The following is a 19,773-nucleotide window of genomic DNA, read 5'->3' as shown; positions in this document are numbered from 1 at the left end:
TGCACCTCTGAAATATGCACATTTAATAGAAACATTGCTTCAATGGAATCCTTTGGGAGACATCAGCCTGAAAGAGAGAGATTTGCAACGCCTCTAAATAATGAAAATTGCTGGTGTCATATGTGAACGGGAAAGCGTCACTAACAAATAGGTTGGCATTTTTTGACATTTCAGCATTAGAAGAAAAGGGCATCGTGGTTAGTCTTGGAACACTTATGGCAACTTTCCCTGAAAAAAGAAGCCAGAACACTCCCTTGGTACTGCATGTGAACAAGTGTAGTTGACCTTTGCAACACGTTTCTGTAGAGTACTCTCCAAGTGTATTCCGAGGAGAGCACTGGAGCACTTCTAGCTATGAGAGGGCAACGCATGGCATACTCTGAACTTTCATTTGAAATTCGGAGTCAGGAAGACAAGGTCTCTTTGGAAACGTTTGCTCTTTTGTCCTGCAATGTCACCCTAACCAGCCCAACGCGCTTGCCACTGCATCCTTCATGAACTTTCCTCAAATACCCATTCCGTCTAATGTGCATAAAGACATTTTTAGATGGATTATTTCCACTGTCTTCATCTTTTTCCACAGAGAGAAAAACTTACCCATCTTAGATTCAACTTCGACCTTTCAACAATGTTTTCCAATTCATTAGGGATAACCACACTAGAACAACTTCTACATGACTGATAAGTTAGCGTTCCCCACCTATCACTTATTCTGTAATATCACTTATGAAAACAGGGAAGAGCAAAGGGTTGAACACAAGTGCCATCCTGGTGCCATCCCCTTTTCACCATTTATTCACCTCTGATCCAAAGGTTTTGAGCATCTATGCAAACTTCAAATATAGGATGCAGAGAGTGAAAGATTTAAATTCCACACTTTTATTTAAAAATGATAACTTGGTATAAAAAATCTCATGTACAGGCGGTGGAGGTTTGCATTTGAAAAGTTTGGCATTGAACAAAATTCTATTTGCCTATCCTCTAATAGGAATATGCTTCAACCTTCACGTTTGTCGTGTAAGGCCAAATAAGTATGGTTAAAAGCAATGTAAACACTTAATTCTGATGTATAATGTTCTTGATATTGTTCTAAAGGAACTCACAAATGGAAGGACTATATGCACTTTACGATTCAAGGTCTATATGCCAAACTTCTTTAAGTCTTGTCACCTTCAATTGTTTGCTGACAAATTGCTTATGGCCCATTACAGTCTTTAAATGCTACTAGAAACATGAAAAACCTATGATTGTTTTTAGTTATTACATCATCCAAATATTCAAGCTTGAGCAGTTACTTGACATTATCATAAATTTGCACCACAGATTGCTTAACAGATTTCTCTATGACACTGTTTAAAATTATAGAGCTCTTTTAGAATTTGGTATGCGGGCACTTATTTCTAGCATGCTGAGCATCATATTTGAAAATGTGGCTTGTAGAACGGATTATGGATATTTGCAGCCCCTCTGTAAGTCCCATGAAATAAAGGAGACAAGTAGATAGCTTAAAAGATCTCCTTCATACATTACCAGGTTGATTGATTCTACGTGCCATTAAAACAGTACAAATCTTTTAGAGCAAAAAACAGAAAGCATTTTATTTTATATTAGTTTACTTCAGACATGGCTAATTTGGGGGGGCTCATGTACCGCCAACCATTATCTAGAATAGGCTCACTAATGCCCTGGTCTATATTAAAGTGGGTGTCTAAACCAGCATTGCCTATTTGGGGGAATAATCCAGCTGTATTAGACAAATGTTCAAAGGTATCTCAGGCAAACTGATCTTCCACTGCAGACCATCTTAGATGGCCAGAGTGGCTCAGCAGCTCCTTATCCGTCATTCTCTCTCTTTCTCTATCCCTACAGCACACTACTCTGTCTCTCCCTCTAACTCCTCCTATTGGGGCTTCTGACAACCTTCTGCCTTTCTTCCAACAAGAAATCATAGACAGAAGCCAGTGACATGTTTGGCCTTGATAAGCCAGGTTGAACATATCACCATAAATTGAGGGAAATTAGGGTGAGATATCAAAACATGCCAGGTAAACATACATGCCACACATGCACCTTTCTATACTGCCACATAGGAGCCCTGCGTACAAAGCCACACCATGTGTATAGGAAGACAGGCAGAGAGAGCTGCAAAATCCCCATGGCCATCACACCCTGGGAGCTACCCTGTTGCATAATATTTCATCCCTGAACTTTGTGACCATTCTGTACCCTGGAGCCTAGTCCTCAGGAGGCACATTGTGAGACTTGTGTAAAATAACATGATGTACCTCAGGAGCTGCACAGAAACAAGACATGGTTGTGTTTCAGAAAATGGAGTACAGAAATATCCTGCTACAAAAATAAAGTAAGAAAAATATGGCCAACTAAAGTACCATGGAATGTATATACAGGTAAGCACTGATTTACTATTCTTAATACCTTGAAGTTGCATGTATATTTTTAAGGTACTCAGATATGAAGTTAAGCGTAGTGAATGAGTGTCTTCCTGCCCTATTGAGGGTGGGAAATGTCTCTTCTTTTCCTTGCCCTTGTCGCCCATGTGAGGCATGGCTACATGGGCTGAGAAATGCAGAATGTCCTCCGCGTGCAGGGAGAAAATTCCCTGTAAAAGAAGGCTATACTTTTGTTCTGAAATAGCAAACTCCAACTTTGAGTAGTTTTTGTCTTAACAAGAAAGTTTGCCGAGCAGGGGTTACAAGCATTGCCCCTTGCTCAGCAACCCTCAGTGCTGTGAAGGTAGTCCAGCAGCACAGAGATCCCAGAAGGACAAGCGTGGATCCCTAATTAGGGCAGACCCGTCCACAAGTGCCTTACTAATGCCCTAAGCCTTCACGTGCAAACCAATGGGCCTGTCCTTCCTATGCCTCGTACTTGTTACCGGTGTCAAGTGCGCGTCACTGACACACGATCGTTAGAAGCGCACGAGGGATGAGAGAGGCATATATACGTCAGTGACAATGTCCAAATAAACCTTAAACCTGACTGACATATCATTAACAAGACACCTTCCACGGGTGTCAGGAAGAACAGGTGCCCGGAAGTGCGTACCTCATGTGATTAATGATGAGATTAGTGGGAGGAATGAAGAAATCCTCCACCCCTTCAAAGGGTGTGCGAATGACGTGTTGATTTTCCACAGTGCTTGCTTCCGATATTACCTATAAAAAGAAAAACAAACACATCCCTTGTGATTGCACCGAAGGAATCTAATGTGATAAAACAGGCTGCTGACAGCTTAGATCAAAACATTCCCATACAGCTGATTAAACCGCCCTTGCATTCTTAATGTAGCCGGTGACAACAGCATGAGTGGCAGGGACACTTATCGAAGTGTTGCTGTCGGCGAAACAAATGCACACAAGAAAAGGGAGTCACAACATCACAATATACTCAATACTTACCTATAGTATTTTAGTCGACTGTTAAAAATGGGACACTTGCTCAGATTAGCACTTCATAATATGAAGAAATAAGTAAGTAACATTTTTTTTCCTAATATGAATTAACCTGTAAACGTTTGTGTTTTCCTAGAAAGCAGCGTTGACTTCTTAGTGAAACATAACCACGTGTATTTAAAGTACTTTCCTGTAGACTTCGTAAGGCACAAAAGTAAAATGGCAAAAAATGTTCGGTTTCGAAAAAAATGTATAAAATGAGTAAAATATAACAACGTAGAAACCTAGAAATGTTTAAAAATCACAGAAATTCTAATTTGGGAATCGTATCACTGTTTATTGTGCCAAATTGTGGAATTGAGAAAAGTGTCTAAATGATGTACTACTAAGTGGGGTGTAGTGGATAGTAGTTTACAGGATTGCTTAATTATGGGAGTAGAGAGCTTTTGTGGTTTGCGAGTAAAGGAGAGATATTCCTGAAATGAGAAGGGAGCTAAAAATGAGGTCTCAAGATCCACCCAGAGAGGATTATCTTCAGATTGATTTGTGATCCAATTTGATAGTTGTCGTAACTGAAAGGCTTTGTGATAATTGGAGAAATGGGTGAAATTGACACCGCCTTCAGATTTTGGTCTTGTTAATTTCTGTAACGCCATTCTTGGTTTTTTAGCATTCCATAAAAAAGAAGTCAAAATAGAATTAATCTTTTGAAAGAATTTAGATGGAATGGAAAGTGGAATGTTAGAAAGGATATACAAAACTATCGGAGTCAACATAATTTTGATTGTGTCCAGACGACCCCACCAAGAAAGATGAAGGGGATGCCATCTTGCGACCAAAGTTTTAAGTTTGGCAGAACATTTGTCTATGTTTAAAGAGACTAATGTCTTTATAGAGGGAGAGAACCAGATACCAAGATATTTTATATGTTTAGGGCTCCAAGTTAAAATCATCCTTAAAGGTGTATTTGGTTTAGGGTAGTATCTCACATTTTCCTCTATTCAGTTTATAGCCTGATACCAATCCATAAGCCTCCACCTCTCCCATGAAAGCTGTAAGTGAAGATTGTGGTTTGGAGAGAAAAACTAAAATATCGTCAGCATATGCTGCCAGCTTAATTTGTTGAGGATCCGAGACAAAACCTGTGATTGAGTTATTCTGGAGTATTCTTGGGAGAAAGGGTTCTAAGGCCAAATTGAAAAGAAAAGGGGACAAGGGGCATCCTTGGCGTACTCCTCATTTAAGATTAAAGTAGGGGGAGATGAGGCCATTGGTAGATATGGCGGCCTTGGGCTCAGATTAAAGTAGGGCCATTAAAGAAATGATTTTCGGTCCAAACCCAAACCACTTGAGAGCGTGGAAGATGAAAGGCCAGTAAACCCTATCAAAGGCTTTTTCTGCATCTAACGCATTTGCCGCCAAGGAGTCCGGATAATGTGATGATTTAGATAAAATGTCAAAGAATAAGCGTGTATTGTCAGTGATGTTGCGACCTTTGGTAAAACCTGATTGTTCTTTTCCAAGCAGCATGGGAAGATGTGGTTCTAATCTTAGGGCTAGAGCTTTCGAGAAAATTTTATAATCTACGTTAACTAAGGATATAGGTCTATAATTCTTACAGTAACGTAAATCCTTATCAGCCTTTGGTATTAGACAGATCAAGGCTTCGGAAAAAGAGCCAGTGGAATTACGGGAAGCGATAAAGGAAGAAAGAAGAGTGTGTAAGTGTGGGAGTAATAGATTAACGAAATGTAAATAAAATTCCACTGTGAAGCCGTCTGGGCCTGGGGCCTTGTCTTTTTAAAGAGTTTATAAAGCATTTAACAATTCTGTTTGTGCAAGTTCAGCTTCCAAAGAGGCTAAATCTAATTGGGGATTAATATGTTTTTGAATTGTGGCGAAATATTGGGATATGTCTGTATCTGAGGGTGTGTTTTCTGGTGTGTAAAGGGATTGATAGAAATGTACAAATTCTTGAAGTATTTCAGTGTCTTTGAATTTCGGTGCTTGGCTATCATCTATAATGGAATCAATATGAAGTTTCTGTTGTTTAATCTTTAGATAATTGGCTAGAAGTTTGCCTGATTTATTTTGGCCACCATAATACTTTGCCTAGGATTTCAGTAAGTATAGGGAGGCCTGTTCGGTAGTGGATTCGTTAAAAGCGATTTTTGCAGTGACGAGATCTTTAAGGGAGTCCTTCGACTTGGAGGTGTTGAAGGATTGCTCAAGTTTTTTAATCTTAACAAACAGTGTGTTATGTAATATGCGGGAAACTTTACGTTTATTTGACACAAATCTAATGATGAAATCCCGAGCGGTGACCTTAAAGGCGTCCCACACTGTATGAAAGGAGACATTATTCATTAAATTAATGTGAAAAAACTCTTGAGTGAAAGAGGTAAAAGATGAATAGAAATTAGGGTCAAGGATAAAGGAATTATTGAAACGCAATTTTTTTGGCAATGTGGATTGATTTAAAATGTCTAATTGAATTGAAACAGGTGCATGATCTGAAATGAGTATAGTGCCTATGTCAGCAGAACGTAAGGATTGGGAAATGGTGCGTGAAATAAAAATATGGTCTATTCGAGATTGTGTTTGATGTGGAGAGGAAAAAAAGGAGTATTCTCTTGTGGATGGGTTGCAGAGGCGCCATGAGTTTAATACGTTTCTTTGTTGAATAGTTTGTGTGAAAACTTTGTGTGGCGTGTTTGGGATAAAGGGGGATTTAGAATTTCTATCAATAAACGGGTCCATCACTTGGTTGCAGTCTCCTGCAAGAATAAAGTTTTCTGATGGGTACTTGAGCAATATATGAGACCAAAACGTGGCATCACCGCTAGTAGGGGCATAAATGTTAAGGAAAGACAGAGGGGTTTTCCACAGCAGGAGGTTAGTGAGAATCCACCTACCCTCTGTGTTGGATTCTTGAGATACAGGCTTGGCATTCAGGACTTTGTGACAAAGAGTTATAACCCCATTCCTTTTGCCATCTCCTGGTGAGAAAAAGATTTCACCAACCCAATTTCTTTTGAGTTTTTGTGATTCGCCTTCAGTGAGATGTGATTCTTGCAGTAACGCAATATTAACATCTAATTTGGAGAGGTGAGATAAGACTCTCTGTCGCTTAATGGGGGAGGTTAAGCCTCTGACGTTCCATGTGACAATTTTCAAAAACATGTGTGAGATGAAAGTAATAAAAACATAAGTGAACCAATAAAATCTCGTAAATTGTGAACAATAGTACATGTGAAAAATTCAACAATAAGAACTAAAAAAAACATTGAAGTAAACCTTATATTAGGTACGAAGATATTAAAAGTTAAAACCAATTGAGAGAAGCTGAAAAAACATTGTAAACTTCTATGTAATCATTGTCTTTCTAGTAGCATTTCGCGTTCACTGTTCGGTTGAAAAGTATGAGAAGGGCCACTTACTCAGAAGCACCAGTCCCACCAGCAGCCTCTATCTATTAATTATATCATTTTTAGCCCAGTCTTCTTGTTTGTATAGTTTGGAAGACAGGGGATTTAAAGTGATGCAGGAAGGGTGTTTTCTAGTGGCGAACATTAGCCACTTAGAGCACGACCGCCATTTCATTAAAATCGTTTGGGCAGTGGAAGTGGTAAAACATGCTCTTTGGCCCAATGATGACAAAACAAACAGTGCCATCACATGATATTTTACACCAAGGCCATCACAAGGAGTAACGTCACTATGTTTGACACTGATGAAATCAACAGAAATGCCTCAGAATAGCCTACAATATATTTTAATAACAACACTATTTCTAAGAAATCAAAAAAGGCAGGCATTGCAGTCACAAAGAAGTTGCATTTAAATACCTATATAACTGTTATACTTTTGAAAAACAACTGTATGCTCGTTACGCAATAAAAAAAAATGAAAACGAATTCTGGTTGACCCAGAAGAAATGCTTTTACCGTCTGTTACTGTGCCACGGAAATATTTCCATCAGTTCAGTGCTGCTTCAGGAAATGGTGCAAAGTTGAAAGTGCTGGGGAAAATAACATTTTGTCTCTGGAGCATTCCTTGTCCTATGGAACCCCTTTAATACATATTTGGACCTGGCTAGCCATCTGCCTCAGCTTCAGCTTCAAAAGAATTAAACTCAATACCAACATAGTGAATGTAACTAAATGACATAAGATGCTTATGCTTTTATAGGGGAGTGTATACCTCTGCTGTATGTGCTCTGTCTGAACTGGACTGAACTGGCCGGCAACAACTATAAATGGGAAGCAGAACAAACTCAATCCTCAGGGGGAATCGCGGAGCCATGTTAAAGATTTCTAGAGAGACACTTCCAGAGCAGGAACTACATCTTACAGTAGGAAAATGGGAGTCGAGAGTATGGACATTTTCTAGTGATCTTCTACTGATGATCAAGGACAACGAACAAAGAAAAAACAGATATTTCCTTTCATACTCCCCAGTATGGCCACTGGATGAGTGAAACTAGAACTAAAACTAAGCTGTTGCTGTAGTGAAAAATCCTCTGCTACCATTCAGATGACAACTGGGCAGGCTGTTGCTATGTCTGGCCTGGATCAATGTTCATGAGGAAGAGGTGTGGTGCAGCGGCCAGGGCGACTGACTCCGGAGTCTGGGGATCACGGTTCAATCCTCGGCGCCGGCGTAGGATTAGCCTAGCACCATGTGACTCTGGGCAATAGCTTGCTTAATCTTCCCGATGGCCCGAGCGCCTAGAGACCCTTATGGGTGATTGTTCGCGCTTTACAAATGTGGACTATTATTATTATGAGTCTAAAGTATGGCATTGATAAGGTGCCAGTCCTTAAAAGAGATTTTATAAGATTTTGTATTAAATGGCTTTCAACACAAGAACTTTGCCTTAAAATAGGTAGGACTATAAAACATTATAACCATAAAAGCATATTAAAAACAACAAAAAAGAATAGGAAAGTGTTAGACCTGGCATTTCTTGGCGTGATTACCCCTGACTTTTTGCCTCTACCTCCTCTATTTTTGATGCTGTGATGGATTTCGTTTTACTGGTTTAGATGCTTTGGGAACTTTGCCACTGCTGATCAGTGTCAAAGTGCAGGTGCCCCGTGTGTAAAGTGTAATGGTAATTGGTTGTCCATAATTGGTATGTTTGCCTTGCTAGTAAAACCCCTAGTAAAGTGCACTATGTGTGCCAGGGCTGGTAATGCAAATGCTACTAGTGGGCCTGCAGCACTAATTGTGCCACCCACACAAGTAGCCCTAAAGAGAGAACTCAGGCCTGCCGCTGCTGTTCCTGCGCGCAGTTTGTTAAACTGCCTGGTTGTCCTGACAAGTGCACCCACTTGCCAGGCCTTACCCTTCCCTTTTTATGCACATCAGACAACCCCTGGGCAGGGTGCAGTGTATGTGAAAAGTAGGACATGTACTAAGGCGTGTACCATGTCCTGACAGTGAAATACTCTACATTTTGTTTTTCACTGTTGAAAGGCCATCTTGCCCATAGGACAGAATGAGGAGGCTGTGTAATATGTTTCCAGTCTATCTTCCCATAGGCTTAAGATGGAGAGGTGAAGTTTAGTGTGCCTGAACTCACAATTTAATGACACATCTTTTTGTGAAGGTGGTTTTTGCATTGTGTGTTTAGAAACCACACTTTTAGAAGTGGCTGGTTTTTATGTGTTCTAACAATTCTGTGTGTCTCAGCCTGGTTGTGGATTGACTGTCTGGATTTGAAAGTGATACGATCTGGGGAATGTCTTGACCCAGGGGAGGAGGTGATACAGCAACAGGCTGACCTGCATCTGGAGTGTAGGGGGGAGGAGTAGCGCCTGGAGGTGGAGAGGCCTGGGCTGCTGCCATAAAACAATGGCTCCATCCCCTGCTGAGTGATTAAGGAACTAGACCCCCACTATCAAAGGAAGAAGGTGTCAATGGCAGGGAGACACCCAGAACTGGTTTAGACAGGGGTCTGTGCCCCCCTGAACACAAAGACTTCAAAGACATTTATGGGTATAACTATGATTGCTGAAGCTCCTGAATGTTGGAACTGATCAAGACTGAAAAGGATTGAAACTACTTTGTGGTCAAGAGGAACCTCTGCCAAGGAAGAAACAGCTGAAGAGACTGAAGGAAAGGACTGACCCTTGCTGTGTGTTCTGGGGCTGACCTGCAGTTTGCTGATTTAACCAAGGAGAGGCTAAGGGACTTTGCTGTGTGCTGTGTCCCCCTGCTTGAAAGGACTTTGCTGTGTGCTGTGTCCTGAAGTAACTTGTCCCCACGGGCCCGAGGAGAGCTGGCTCTCTGTTGTGGAAACTCAGGAACATAAAAGTTTCCAGAAGTGTCTCAGCGACACCAATGTTCAATGTGTATCTCTGTTTAGCAAGGATGTGTGGATGATGGTAAAGAGCTGCAGCCTCAGAACTTGCTTCCTGTCACGATAATGTGGAATATGTGCTAATAATCCTGACACTCTGCCTCTGTTCCTGCCATTAGAGAGCCCATACCAGATGGAAAGAAACGTTAGTTGGAAATATTATGAGGCCCACACTCTTTCTCGCCCTGCCTGATATAATTGAGGTTATTAAATAAAACATCCCACTGACATAGCCCTAGAAAGGACTTACAGATTCAATTTGCATTACTTCAGCATCATATATTTCCATTTGATAATGAAAGCTTCATCAAAAACAGCTGCACGTGCTCAGCTCCAGCCAAAAGCATCATAGGCTATCCATGGGTAATTTTTAACATGACATAATTGCATTGCCAGATATGCAGCTGGGCACTGCTGCTTTGCAAGAAGAAGGGCTAAATGTGTTGCAGTTTAGTCCTTGTAAAGGATGGTTTTAGGCCAGGGATTTTTGGTCTGCCTACTCCTTTTAGGTCTTGCCAGAGACAGCACATGCAACGATCCCAGCAGATGGAAACCTGACTAATAGTCTTTTACCACCGATGGCACAACACTATCATGGTTCCGCTACTGTAGGGAGGGATGCGATGGTGAGGTTGTTTCGACAAACCTTGTTTAATCCCAGATTTAGGTTGATGGCTGAAGCAGGTTGTTACAGGTGTGTTATTTGCATATCAAACGATGTAGGAAAAGGAACTGCAGTTACATTGAGTCACATTGGGAGTCTGGTGGTCCATTCAATAGGATGCATCTAGACTTCATATAGGTGCCTGTGTGTAATAGATTGCTGTATATGTTGGTTGTGGTGTGCATTTTTTCACGGTGGATCGGGGTATATCCTATGTCCAGGAATGACAGTTTGACAGCTGCAAAATTATTGCTGAGGAAGTTAATACCTAGGTTTGGCTTCTTGACTTTGCTAGAATCTGACCAAGGAACACACTACAACAATGACGTTTTAAGAATGCAGTGCGCTTCTTTTCAAGTTGAACGGAGACTGCATTGTATTTAGAAGCCTGAGGCTTTGGGTCTGGTGGAGCAGGTCAATGTAACCTTAAAATCAAGGCTTGCCAAAGTGTGTGCTTCCACGTCATTGAAACAGTCTGATGCTTTGCTGCTTGATGAGTTTTTGCAGCATACCTGATCAAATGACAGGATTGTCCCCCCCATGAGATTATCATGGGAAGGGCAATGTGACTGTCTGCAGTGCCTGAAAATGTGCTTGTCAACATTTATGACGATTTGATGCTCGACTCCTGTAAATCACATGCTGATGTGGTGCGTTCTGTGTCTTATTAGGTCGGCGCTGCTATGGTCGCGCCTCATCAGGAGCAATGCCATGACCTGGCTCCTGCTGACTGCATCCTGGTCAAAACATGTGAGGAAAAGCTGTTTGTAGAATCGTTGGCAGGGGCCATACCAGGTGATTTTCGTCACAATGACTGCAGTGAAGTGCAGAGGTCTCCTCAACTAGGTGCATGCTTCCCACACTTGCTGAGTTCCATGTCCCCTCAATGAGGTAACAGAACCTCTCCCAGAAGAGCCAGTGGTGGTTGAACAACCAAGTGAACAGGTGAGTCCAGCTGTTGGAGACTCACAAGAATTCGAGACAGAACTCATTCAGCCTGAAGAGTGTCTTGAAGGGTCGGTTTACTGAGGACAGAAACGAAATTTGTTCTGTGACTGAACACAAGTCTGACCCAGGCAAAGGGCTTAGTGCTAATATACAAAAGAAATGGGGTATGAGGCAAGAGATGATTGCACCTATCATTCAATCAGGTCAAAGATGGTACAACTTTTAAGTGTGCCAAGGATCATGAGGTTCAATACCCCTAAATCCCCCCTAGGATCAAAGATCCTACAAATCATAAACAAAACACTGCGATCCAGCACTCCACATACGCTGTTTTATAAAAAAAAAAAGAAGAATTCAATAAAGAAAAATCTGAAACCAGACCTGCTGAATGGATTGACATATTTTATATTACTGTATCTTAAATTGACTATGTGGAGTGCTGGATCGAAGTGTTTTGTTAAAGGGCTTAGTGCTGTTCAGTCACAAGTGGCAGCTGGCGAATGTTGGCCAAGATGCCAAGAGAGGGTAAGTCTGATCTCGCAAGGAGAAGGTAATTCTGGAAGGCATAGAGAAATCTTATCTGAGTGACGCTGGAGAAGGAGATGAAACCACACTCAAAGAAAGTGAGGCTGCCTTGTTGAAGGTACTCTTCTCCTGAGTGGACATATTTATTTGCAAATGACAGAGAATTGGAATCGTACAAATCCTGGAACAGTAGTGGAAATTCATCTGAATCTGAGGGAACTTGATCTACAGTTTGAGCTCACTTTTAAACTTCCTTTGCTAACAAGATTGAATGCTTTGAGGTATTTCCTTTTTAAAGTGATCAAACTTCCTTTCCTGGTCAACAGTGAGTATCCTGTGTTGTTTTGTATTCTATTGTAATTGCATTTGTATAGCGCTTACTACCCCTGACGAGGCGTCAAAGCGCTTTTTTCGGCAAGTAGCACGCTACTCCTGGACCCATAAGGGATTAGTGCTGAATTACTATAGTGAAACATGCAAGTAAATTTAAAGTGGTGGATAGGTTAGTCAGTTATTTGGATTCAGAAGGATAGAAGAAGGATAGAAGAGCAAAAAAGGTTTGTATTTATATAGCGCTTGTTACCCCTGATAATTAGCTTAGAGGAAGCTTGAGTATGTTTCTTACTAACAAGTAACCCGAGTGAAACTTAAAATGGCTGTTAACGCGGGAATTTGCACTGCGTATGCGTCAACTGCATCTACGCAGGATCACCGACTAAAGCTTGGAGGGAATTTTCTGCTTCTGCGCACTTTCTTCTAAAATGGCCGCTTGAAAGCTCACATGCTAAGCATCTGCCTCGTTGAAACTAAAACATGCTATTTACTAAATGTTAATGCAGGGAGATCTTCTATAAGTAAATTGGATTAGAATAGAGATAGGTGGTATACCGTGAAATCATTTTATTTTGATTTTACTATGTTTCTTTTTGACTTCTCTATTAGTTCGTATTTGGGCCTCTGAGCGATGCTAAAGTCTATACTTCACGTGACTCCTCACACAGGCACCGTGACAATCAGCCAGAAGCCATGAGGGTGTGCTTGGATCCCGTCCAAGGCCGCGTTCGCAACATGTCCTGGGAAAGTGATGGACATCCGGCAGGATGAACAAGACAACTGTTCTATGTATTCTTTTTATTGATAAACATGTGAAATGCGGGTGGGAAATAAAGCTTGGGAAAATAAATTAATGGGCGGGACCACTGAACAACGAACTAGAAAATTGTTAAAACTTAGCATGGCATGATGATCATTCCCCCTTGCCTGTCCAATCAGAATTAGGAGTTTAATACATTTGAAACATTTAGGGGTGGTACATGCCTTTAGAAAAGTATAATTGAGGTAGTTTAGTTAGTTAGATAGCTGCTCATGTCGCTGAGATGCTGAGAGACCAGGATGCTGTCCGAGAGCTGATCAAATACTGAAGAAGAATCGAATTGCAAAACTTAGAACCAAAATCTAATTAATTAGAAGATCGCGGAAGAATCGAGGAGGGAAATAAGGCAAAGAATTAGAAGAAGATTGCGGAAGAATTGAGGAGGAAGATAGTGTCAGAGAGTGGTGTGACGCAGGCATCGGATCTAGAAGAGGTCATCTATCCTGTCCCTGAAACCTGTCCTGAAACCTTTGTCATCTGAGCTGTCCCAGGGTCCCTTCCAGCTCCTTGGCCAAGGCGTTGGTTTCCACACCATTCTAGGTAATTATAATTCTGTGTAGTATGTTATTGTACTGCTCTCTCTATTTTTTCTCTCCAGGTACTGTCATTGTAACAATATTGATTAGATGATTTTACTGACATATTTTATAGATTGATTTTCCTTCCTTGGAGAAAACGGTGTACGAATTGTATTTTGCTTTGGCTCACATGAATTTAACTATATAAATATTTAAACTCCTCCAGAGTCTGTGGTTATTTAAAATATTAAATTTACATCATTTCACCTTATACTAGCTTAACTAAAAGGTCCATTGACCAGAGGAAAGTACTTTTTGATTCAGAAAAGATATTATTAGAAGATGATAAGGTAAATTAAACTTAGAGGCATATCACAACAAATTGACCCCCAGCTGTACTTTACCAGCTTATGTGAATGTGTGTTTATGGGCCCAGGTGAGTATGTGGTTTGTGAGTATCTCTAGCTGGTAACCCGCTGGATCAGGGTGTTGACGCACACTACTCTGGAGACCCATAAAGGATTAGTGGTGAATTAGTATGGTGAAATATGAAAGTAATTTGAGTGGTGGATATTAATCAGTTATTTGGATTGAGAAGGATAGCAAAGGGATAGAAGGGGAAGAAAGGTTTATATTCATATCGCACCTTTTACCCCTGATGGGTGTTGAAGGGCTTTTCTGGCAAGTAGCACGCTACTCCGGAACCCATAAAGGATTAGTGTTGAAAATTAGTTTAGTGAAATATGAAGTAATTTGAGTGGTGAATATGTTATTCAGTTATTTGGGTGGAGAAGGGTAGGTGGCGGGATAGAAGAGGGAAAGAGGTTTGTATTTATTAGCGCTTGCTACCCCTGATGGGGTCTTGAAGCGCTTTTTTGGCAAGTAGGACGCTACTCTGGAACCCATAAGGATTAGTGTTGAATTAGTATGGTGAAACATGAAATTCATTTGAGTGGTGGATATGTTAGTCAGTTATTTGGATTGAAAACGGTTGGGGAGGGGTAGAAAAGGGAAAAAAGGCTTGCATTTATAGATGGGGTGTTGAAACGCTTTATTGGCGAGTAGCACGCTACTCTGGAACCCATAAAGGATTAGTGGTGAGTTAGTATAGTGGAATATGGAATTTGAGAAGTGAACATGTTAGTCTGTTATTTTGATTGAAAAGGATAGTGGAGGGATAGCAGAGTGATGGATATTTCTTTTTTAGGTCGTAGCAGTAGGAGGAGGCTTTTGGATGAGTAAAAAGGGTTTTTGGAGGGGAAAAGTCAGAGGGAAGAGGTTAGAGAGGTTTGTTTTGGGGGATCGGTATAGTAAAAGAAGTGTCAGATGATGCAAGGAGGGGTAGGGAAGGAGAGAGTCTAGAAAGGGTTATTTTGGGGATCATACTAGTGGTATGGGTTTTGGGATAAATGAGAGAGTGGATGTAGAGGATATATTGATAGATGTATAAGGTTAGAGATATGGTAGTGCATTAGAGTAGGAGAAAGTAGTAAGAGATGAGTCCGAAAGTTGGGCTAGAAGATATATTGAGAGAAGTATAGGCTGAGAAATAGGGTAGTGCATTTGAAATGCCAAATTAGTATAAAGTGTTAAATATATAGATCCATAAGTGCATTGAAAGTCTATAGATGCATACAGGAGGTAAGTATATGTAGATTAAAGGTATTGATAGAGGTACAGGATGAGAAATAGGGTAGTGTATTGGATAGGCTTTTTCAGGAGAAAAGTAACAGACACACAGTACATGGAGGTACATAGATGCACAATGGAAGCAAGTACATGTAGACCAAAGATGATTTTTTTTTAACAACATAATTATTCTACATGTTTAAAACAAAGCAATACACAAAGATAGGTACATATCTATAGTGTAAATAAATGCTTATATACAGAGGGATATGTTTCTGTTTGCGTATGGTGCTTACGTTGAGAAGAGCCAATTCTTGAGTAGTTTTCTGAAAATAAGGTGGTTGTGAGTGGATCTTATGTTGGGGGTAAAGAGTTCCATAGTTTGGCTGCTTGAACAGAGAAGAATGTGCCACCCATGGTTTTGTTCTTGTATTTTGGGATTTTGAGGCGAGATGCCCCTTTAGAGTGGAGGTTTTTTTTTGTTTGTTTTTTTAAATTTATTTTTTTTATATTAAATTTATATAGCACACTGTCATCCTGGCGCTGAGAGATTAACTTGCTGTTATATGGCGTAGTTGATCGGCATGAGGCATACAGATTAAAAGTTAAGGGGAGGGAGGAAACCGAAGTGAGACCAAAAGATGGATCAATGACACTACATCTAAGTATTACTCCTCCCTCGGGAACAGCCAGGTCTTCAGCTTCCTCCTGAACTGCATTAAGTTCACACTTTGCCTGATGTCAGATGGAAGTTCATTCCACAGTCGTGAGGCCACAGAGCTAAAAGCTCTCCCTCCTGTCCTAGCTCTTTTGAATTTTGTGATGTTAACCAAATTTGCTGTTGACGAACGGAGGTTTCTTGGAGGAATATACCACGTGAATTTTCTCTGCAGTGGTCTATGACCCAGACCATGTGCTCCCTTAAAAACAATGCAGAGGGATTTAAAATGTATCCTCTGCCGAATCGGCAGCCAATGAAGATCTCTTAAGGCCAGAGATGCAGAGGACCTGCGCTGCCGGTTTAAAGCTAGCTTTGCTGCTATTGTTTGAATTCTTTGCAGCTTCAGTTTCAAGGAATTTGGAGCTCCAAGACACAGAGAATTACAATAGTCCAACCTGTTCAGAATGATGCTCCTCTCTAATTGTGTTCTGGCAAAGACTGGCAGCAGTGGGAGAATCTTTCGTAAAGCTCTAATCAGGGAAAAGCAGGTGCCAACTGTTTTGTTTACTTGTGAGTCCAGTTGAAGATTATTATCCATCAGCACCCCCGGATTGCGTACTGTTTTAGCTGGAATTAATGGCGTATCTGTAGGGGTGAGCCCGAAGTCAACAGGGAGGGGACAAGCTATTTTACTCATAGTGCAATATAAAACTTCTGTTTTATCTCCGCTTAATTAGAGAAAGTTGTTTCTAGGCCAGTTTGTGGTGCTGTCCATACACTTAAGAAATGTATCCATAGGGATTGATTGAACCCCTCCTAGCGAATACATAAGCTGTGTATCATCAGCATAGTTGACTAATTCGACTCCAAAGGAATTGACGATGGGAATAAGTGGATGCAGGTAAATATGAAATAAAATCGGACTAATTGCTGAACCCTGCAGGACCCCATGTTGGACAGCTGTCTTTGGCGATGTGAAAGGTTGAATACTCACTCCCTGTGTCCTGTCCGATAGATAGGACTGAAGCCATTTTAATACTTGACCTTTAACTCCGATGTTTCTGAGTCTTTTTAGCAGAATTCTATGGTTCACTGTGTCGAATGCTGCTGACATATCTAGTAGCACCAACACGACTGATTGTCCGTTGTCAGCTCGCATTCTCAGATCTTCAAACATAGTCACTAGGGCTGTTTCATTTCCGTGCTCAGGACGGAATCTGAATTGCAGCTCATCCAATAGATGATTGTCCTCTAAGTAGTGGGACAGAGATTTACTCACTGCTCGCTCAAGAATTTTTACAGGGTAAGGTAATAGGGAGATAAGCCTGTAGCTGGACGGACAAAGGGGATCAAGTATTGGTTTCCTGAGTAGTGGGGTCACTATTGCCTGATTCCAGCATTCTGTGGCCTCTCCGCTAATCAATGATTGGCAGCATTTTTGGTGTAACCAGGGGAAGAGTTCCAACTTGAATTCCTTCCACATCCTCTTTGGAAGAGGGTCCAATGGTGACCCAGAAGAGACAGTCAGAGCTGTGTTAGTAAACACTTCCTTCATGGGAGTTTTAAACCACTCCAGAGTAGGTTGATAGTCTCTGTCTATGCTCTTGTCCTGTTCCTCTAACACAGTTGGCGCTAGTGAATAATTCTCCTCCTTCATAGGGGGGTTGCTGTCACCATCCGCCCCAGTCTGGTTCTTTAAATTAAGGCCATCAATTATTTTATTGATCTTTTCATCAAAATAACTTGCCAGATCGTCACATAGCTTCTGTGTAGCTATGACCTTGTTCCTTACGCAGGCCGGCTTAGATAGGTCCTATACTAAGTTAAAAATAGTTCTAGACTTATTCGGTGCTTGCAGGATGGTTTTTGCATAATATACGGCCTTTGACCTAACAAGTGCTTCTTTGTACATATTCAGTTGTGTTTTGTAGTTTTTTAAAATCTATTTCATCATAGAGCCTCCTCCATTTTAATTCTGCCAGGTTACATTCCTTCCACTGTAGTCTCAGGTCCTCACTATACCAGGGGGCAGATGGTTTATCTCTTTACTGGTATTCTTTGATCCAGAGTTTTATTTGTTTGAGCACAAAGGGTTAGATAATTTTCCCCCACTGATTTTTTTTGAGTCAAATACATTTTTCTCCATTAGTAATGGGATTTGTTTGTTTTTTAGTAACCTGGGCCATGCTCTTTCCTGTCGAAAAATCCCAGGGCGACTCACTTTATTATTTGCTCTAGGTAGTATTAGCAGAAAGTGGACTAAGAAGTGATCAGTCCAACTTAAAGGCAGTACTTCTACCACTCTAGCCTCAGTGGAGTTTGCAAATATTAAATCTAGGATATGGACTATTTGGGTGTAGATTCTAACACTAGTTGTTGCATATTGAGACTGTCACATGCTTGTACTAATTCTCTCAGAGCCATATTCAGGTCCCCATTGTCCCAAAGATTGAAGCCACCCAGTAGAATCAGCCTAGAGTGGGTTAGTGACATATTTTACACAATGTCAATCAAAGCCTGACATTGAGGACTCTGTCCTCTGGGGGGCCTATAGCCCACAATTCCTGTGAACACCTGTCCCCTAGCCTCCTTAACGGAGAACCCTTAAAGTTCTACACCCTCAACATCATCCATTTGAAGTGGAGTAAAATTCTATTTTTCTTTTAATATTACTCCAACCTCCCCCCCCCCCTCCTCTCCCATGTGTTCTGGGCTTATGGAAAGCTTTGTATCCTGAGGGGGAGGCTAGCCCTAGTTCCACTATTGAGTCACTCCGAGTCCATGTTTCTGTTAGAAACAGAGCGTCAAAATCATGACATTCCAACATAATGAAGATCTCTTGATGATGCTTATCTAAGGATCTGATGTCAACTAGCCCACATTTTAGGCTGTCTGGAGATGAGCCTGCCAAGGGGCTAGTTTCTTTATCCCAATTAACCACCACAGGACCCAGAACATCTTGCTTACCTATATGTAAGAGTTGTTCCCTTGAATAGCGAATTCTAGTATTACCGGGTAGATGGTGTTCCTGACCGGCAGCATGGCTGGCGCTGTGCGCGGTCGGTGCGTGGACAGGCGCAGACGGGCTTGCCTCTGGCGCACCTCTGGTGCTTGCATTCCCCTGCCTTAAGTAGAGGTTCCTTTGTTGAATGTGTTTGGTGATTTTATTCCTGATGAAGAGCGGTCCTATTCCATGTATTGCTTTGTGGGTGATACAAAGTAGCTTGAACGTGGATCTTCTGGCAACAGGTAACCAATGCAGGGTTTTCAAGGCAGGTGAGATGTGGTCTCACGGTTTGATATGCAAGAGTAGTTTGGCAGCCGAGTTCTGAATCCGTTGTAGTCTTTTCATGGTTGTTAAAAGTGATCCATGGTAGAGGCTAGTGGCGTAATCGAGTTTGGAAAAAACAAGGGAGATGGTAGCTTGGAATTTGTGTGGAAACACAAATGAGGGAAAATATGTCGCAGCGTTTTTATAGTCACAAAGCTTGATCTTGCTAGTTTGTTGACTTGGGCATTCATCAACACCTTGGAGTCCATGGTCATTCTGAGGTTTCTTACTTCCTTCGATACTTTAGGCGGTGATCCCAGCTCATCAGGCCAGGCTGCAAGCGGGTCGTAACGTTTCCAATCGCCACACGTGAGTATTCCCGTTTTGGAAGCATTCAATTTGAGATGGCTCTAAGTCATCCACTGATCCACAGCTCTGAGCCAACTGAAAATTGAGGATTTTCCAATGTCTTTGGGGCATTCCAGTTGAAGGAGTATTTGCTTGTCATCTGCATAGTTATAGCACATGAGGTGATATTGATTGATCAGTCCCGGTAATGACTTCATGTAGATGTTGAAAAGCATGGCGAGATGATAGGGCCTTGAGGTTAGTTGATGAACTGAA

At 41.3% G+C, this 19,773-nt stretch overlaps 1 protein-coding gene across 1 annotated transcript in view; it reads right to left on the bottom strand.

The window, feature by feature from the left end:
• FSTL4 (follistatin like 4) overlaps positions 1 to 19,773 on the bottom strand; it is a 2,149,215-nt gene that overhangs the window by 3,988 nt on the left and 2,125,454 nt on the right. Inside the window, exon 15 of the mRNA XM_085618028.1 lies at positions 3,067 to 3,176. Coding sequence (XP_085474154.1) covers positions 3,067 to 3,176 — 110 coding nt within the window. The remainder of the gene's footprint in view (positions 1 to 3,066; positions 3,177 to 19,773) is intronic.

The sequence above is a fragment of the Triturus cristatus genome, chromosome 7 (assembly GCF_964204655.1).
Source record: "Triturus cristatus chromosome 7, aTriCri1.1, whole genome shotgun sequence".
NCBI lineage: Eukaryota > Metazoa > Chordata > Amphibia > Caudata > Salamandridae > Triturus > Triturus cristatus.
Note: the sequence above shows the minus strand (reverse complement) of the source record. Positions and strands in the feature narration are given on the sequence as shown.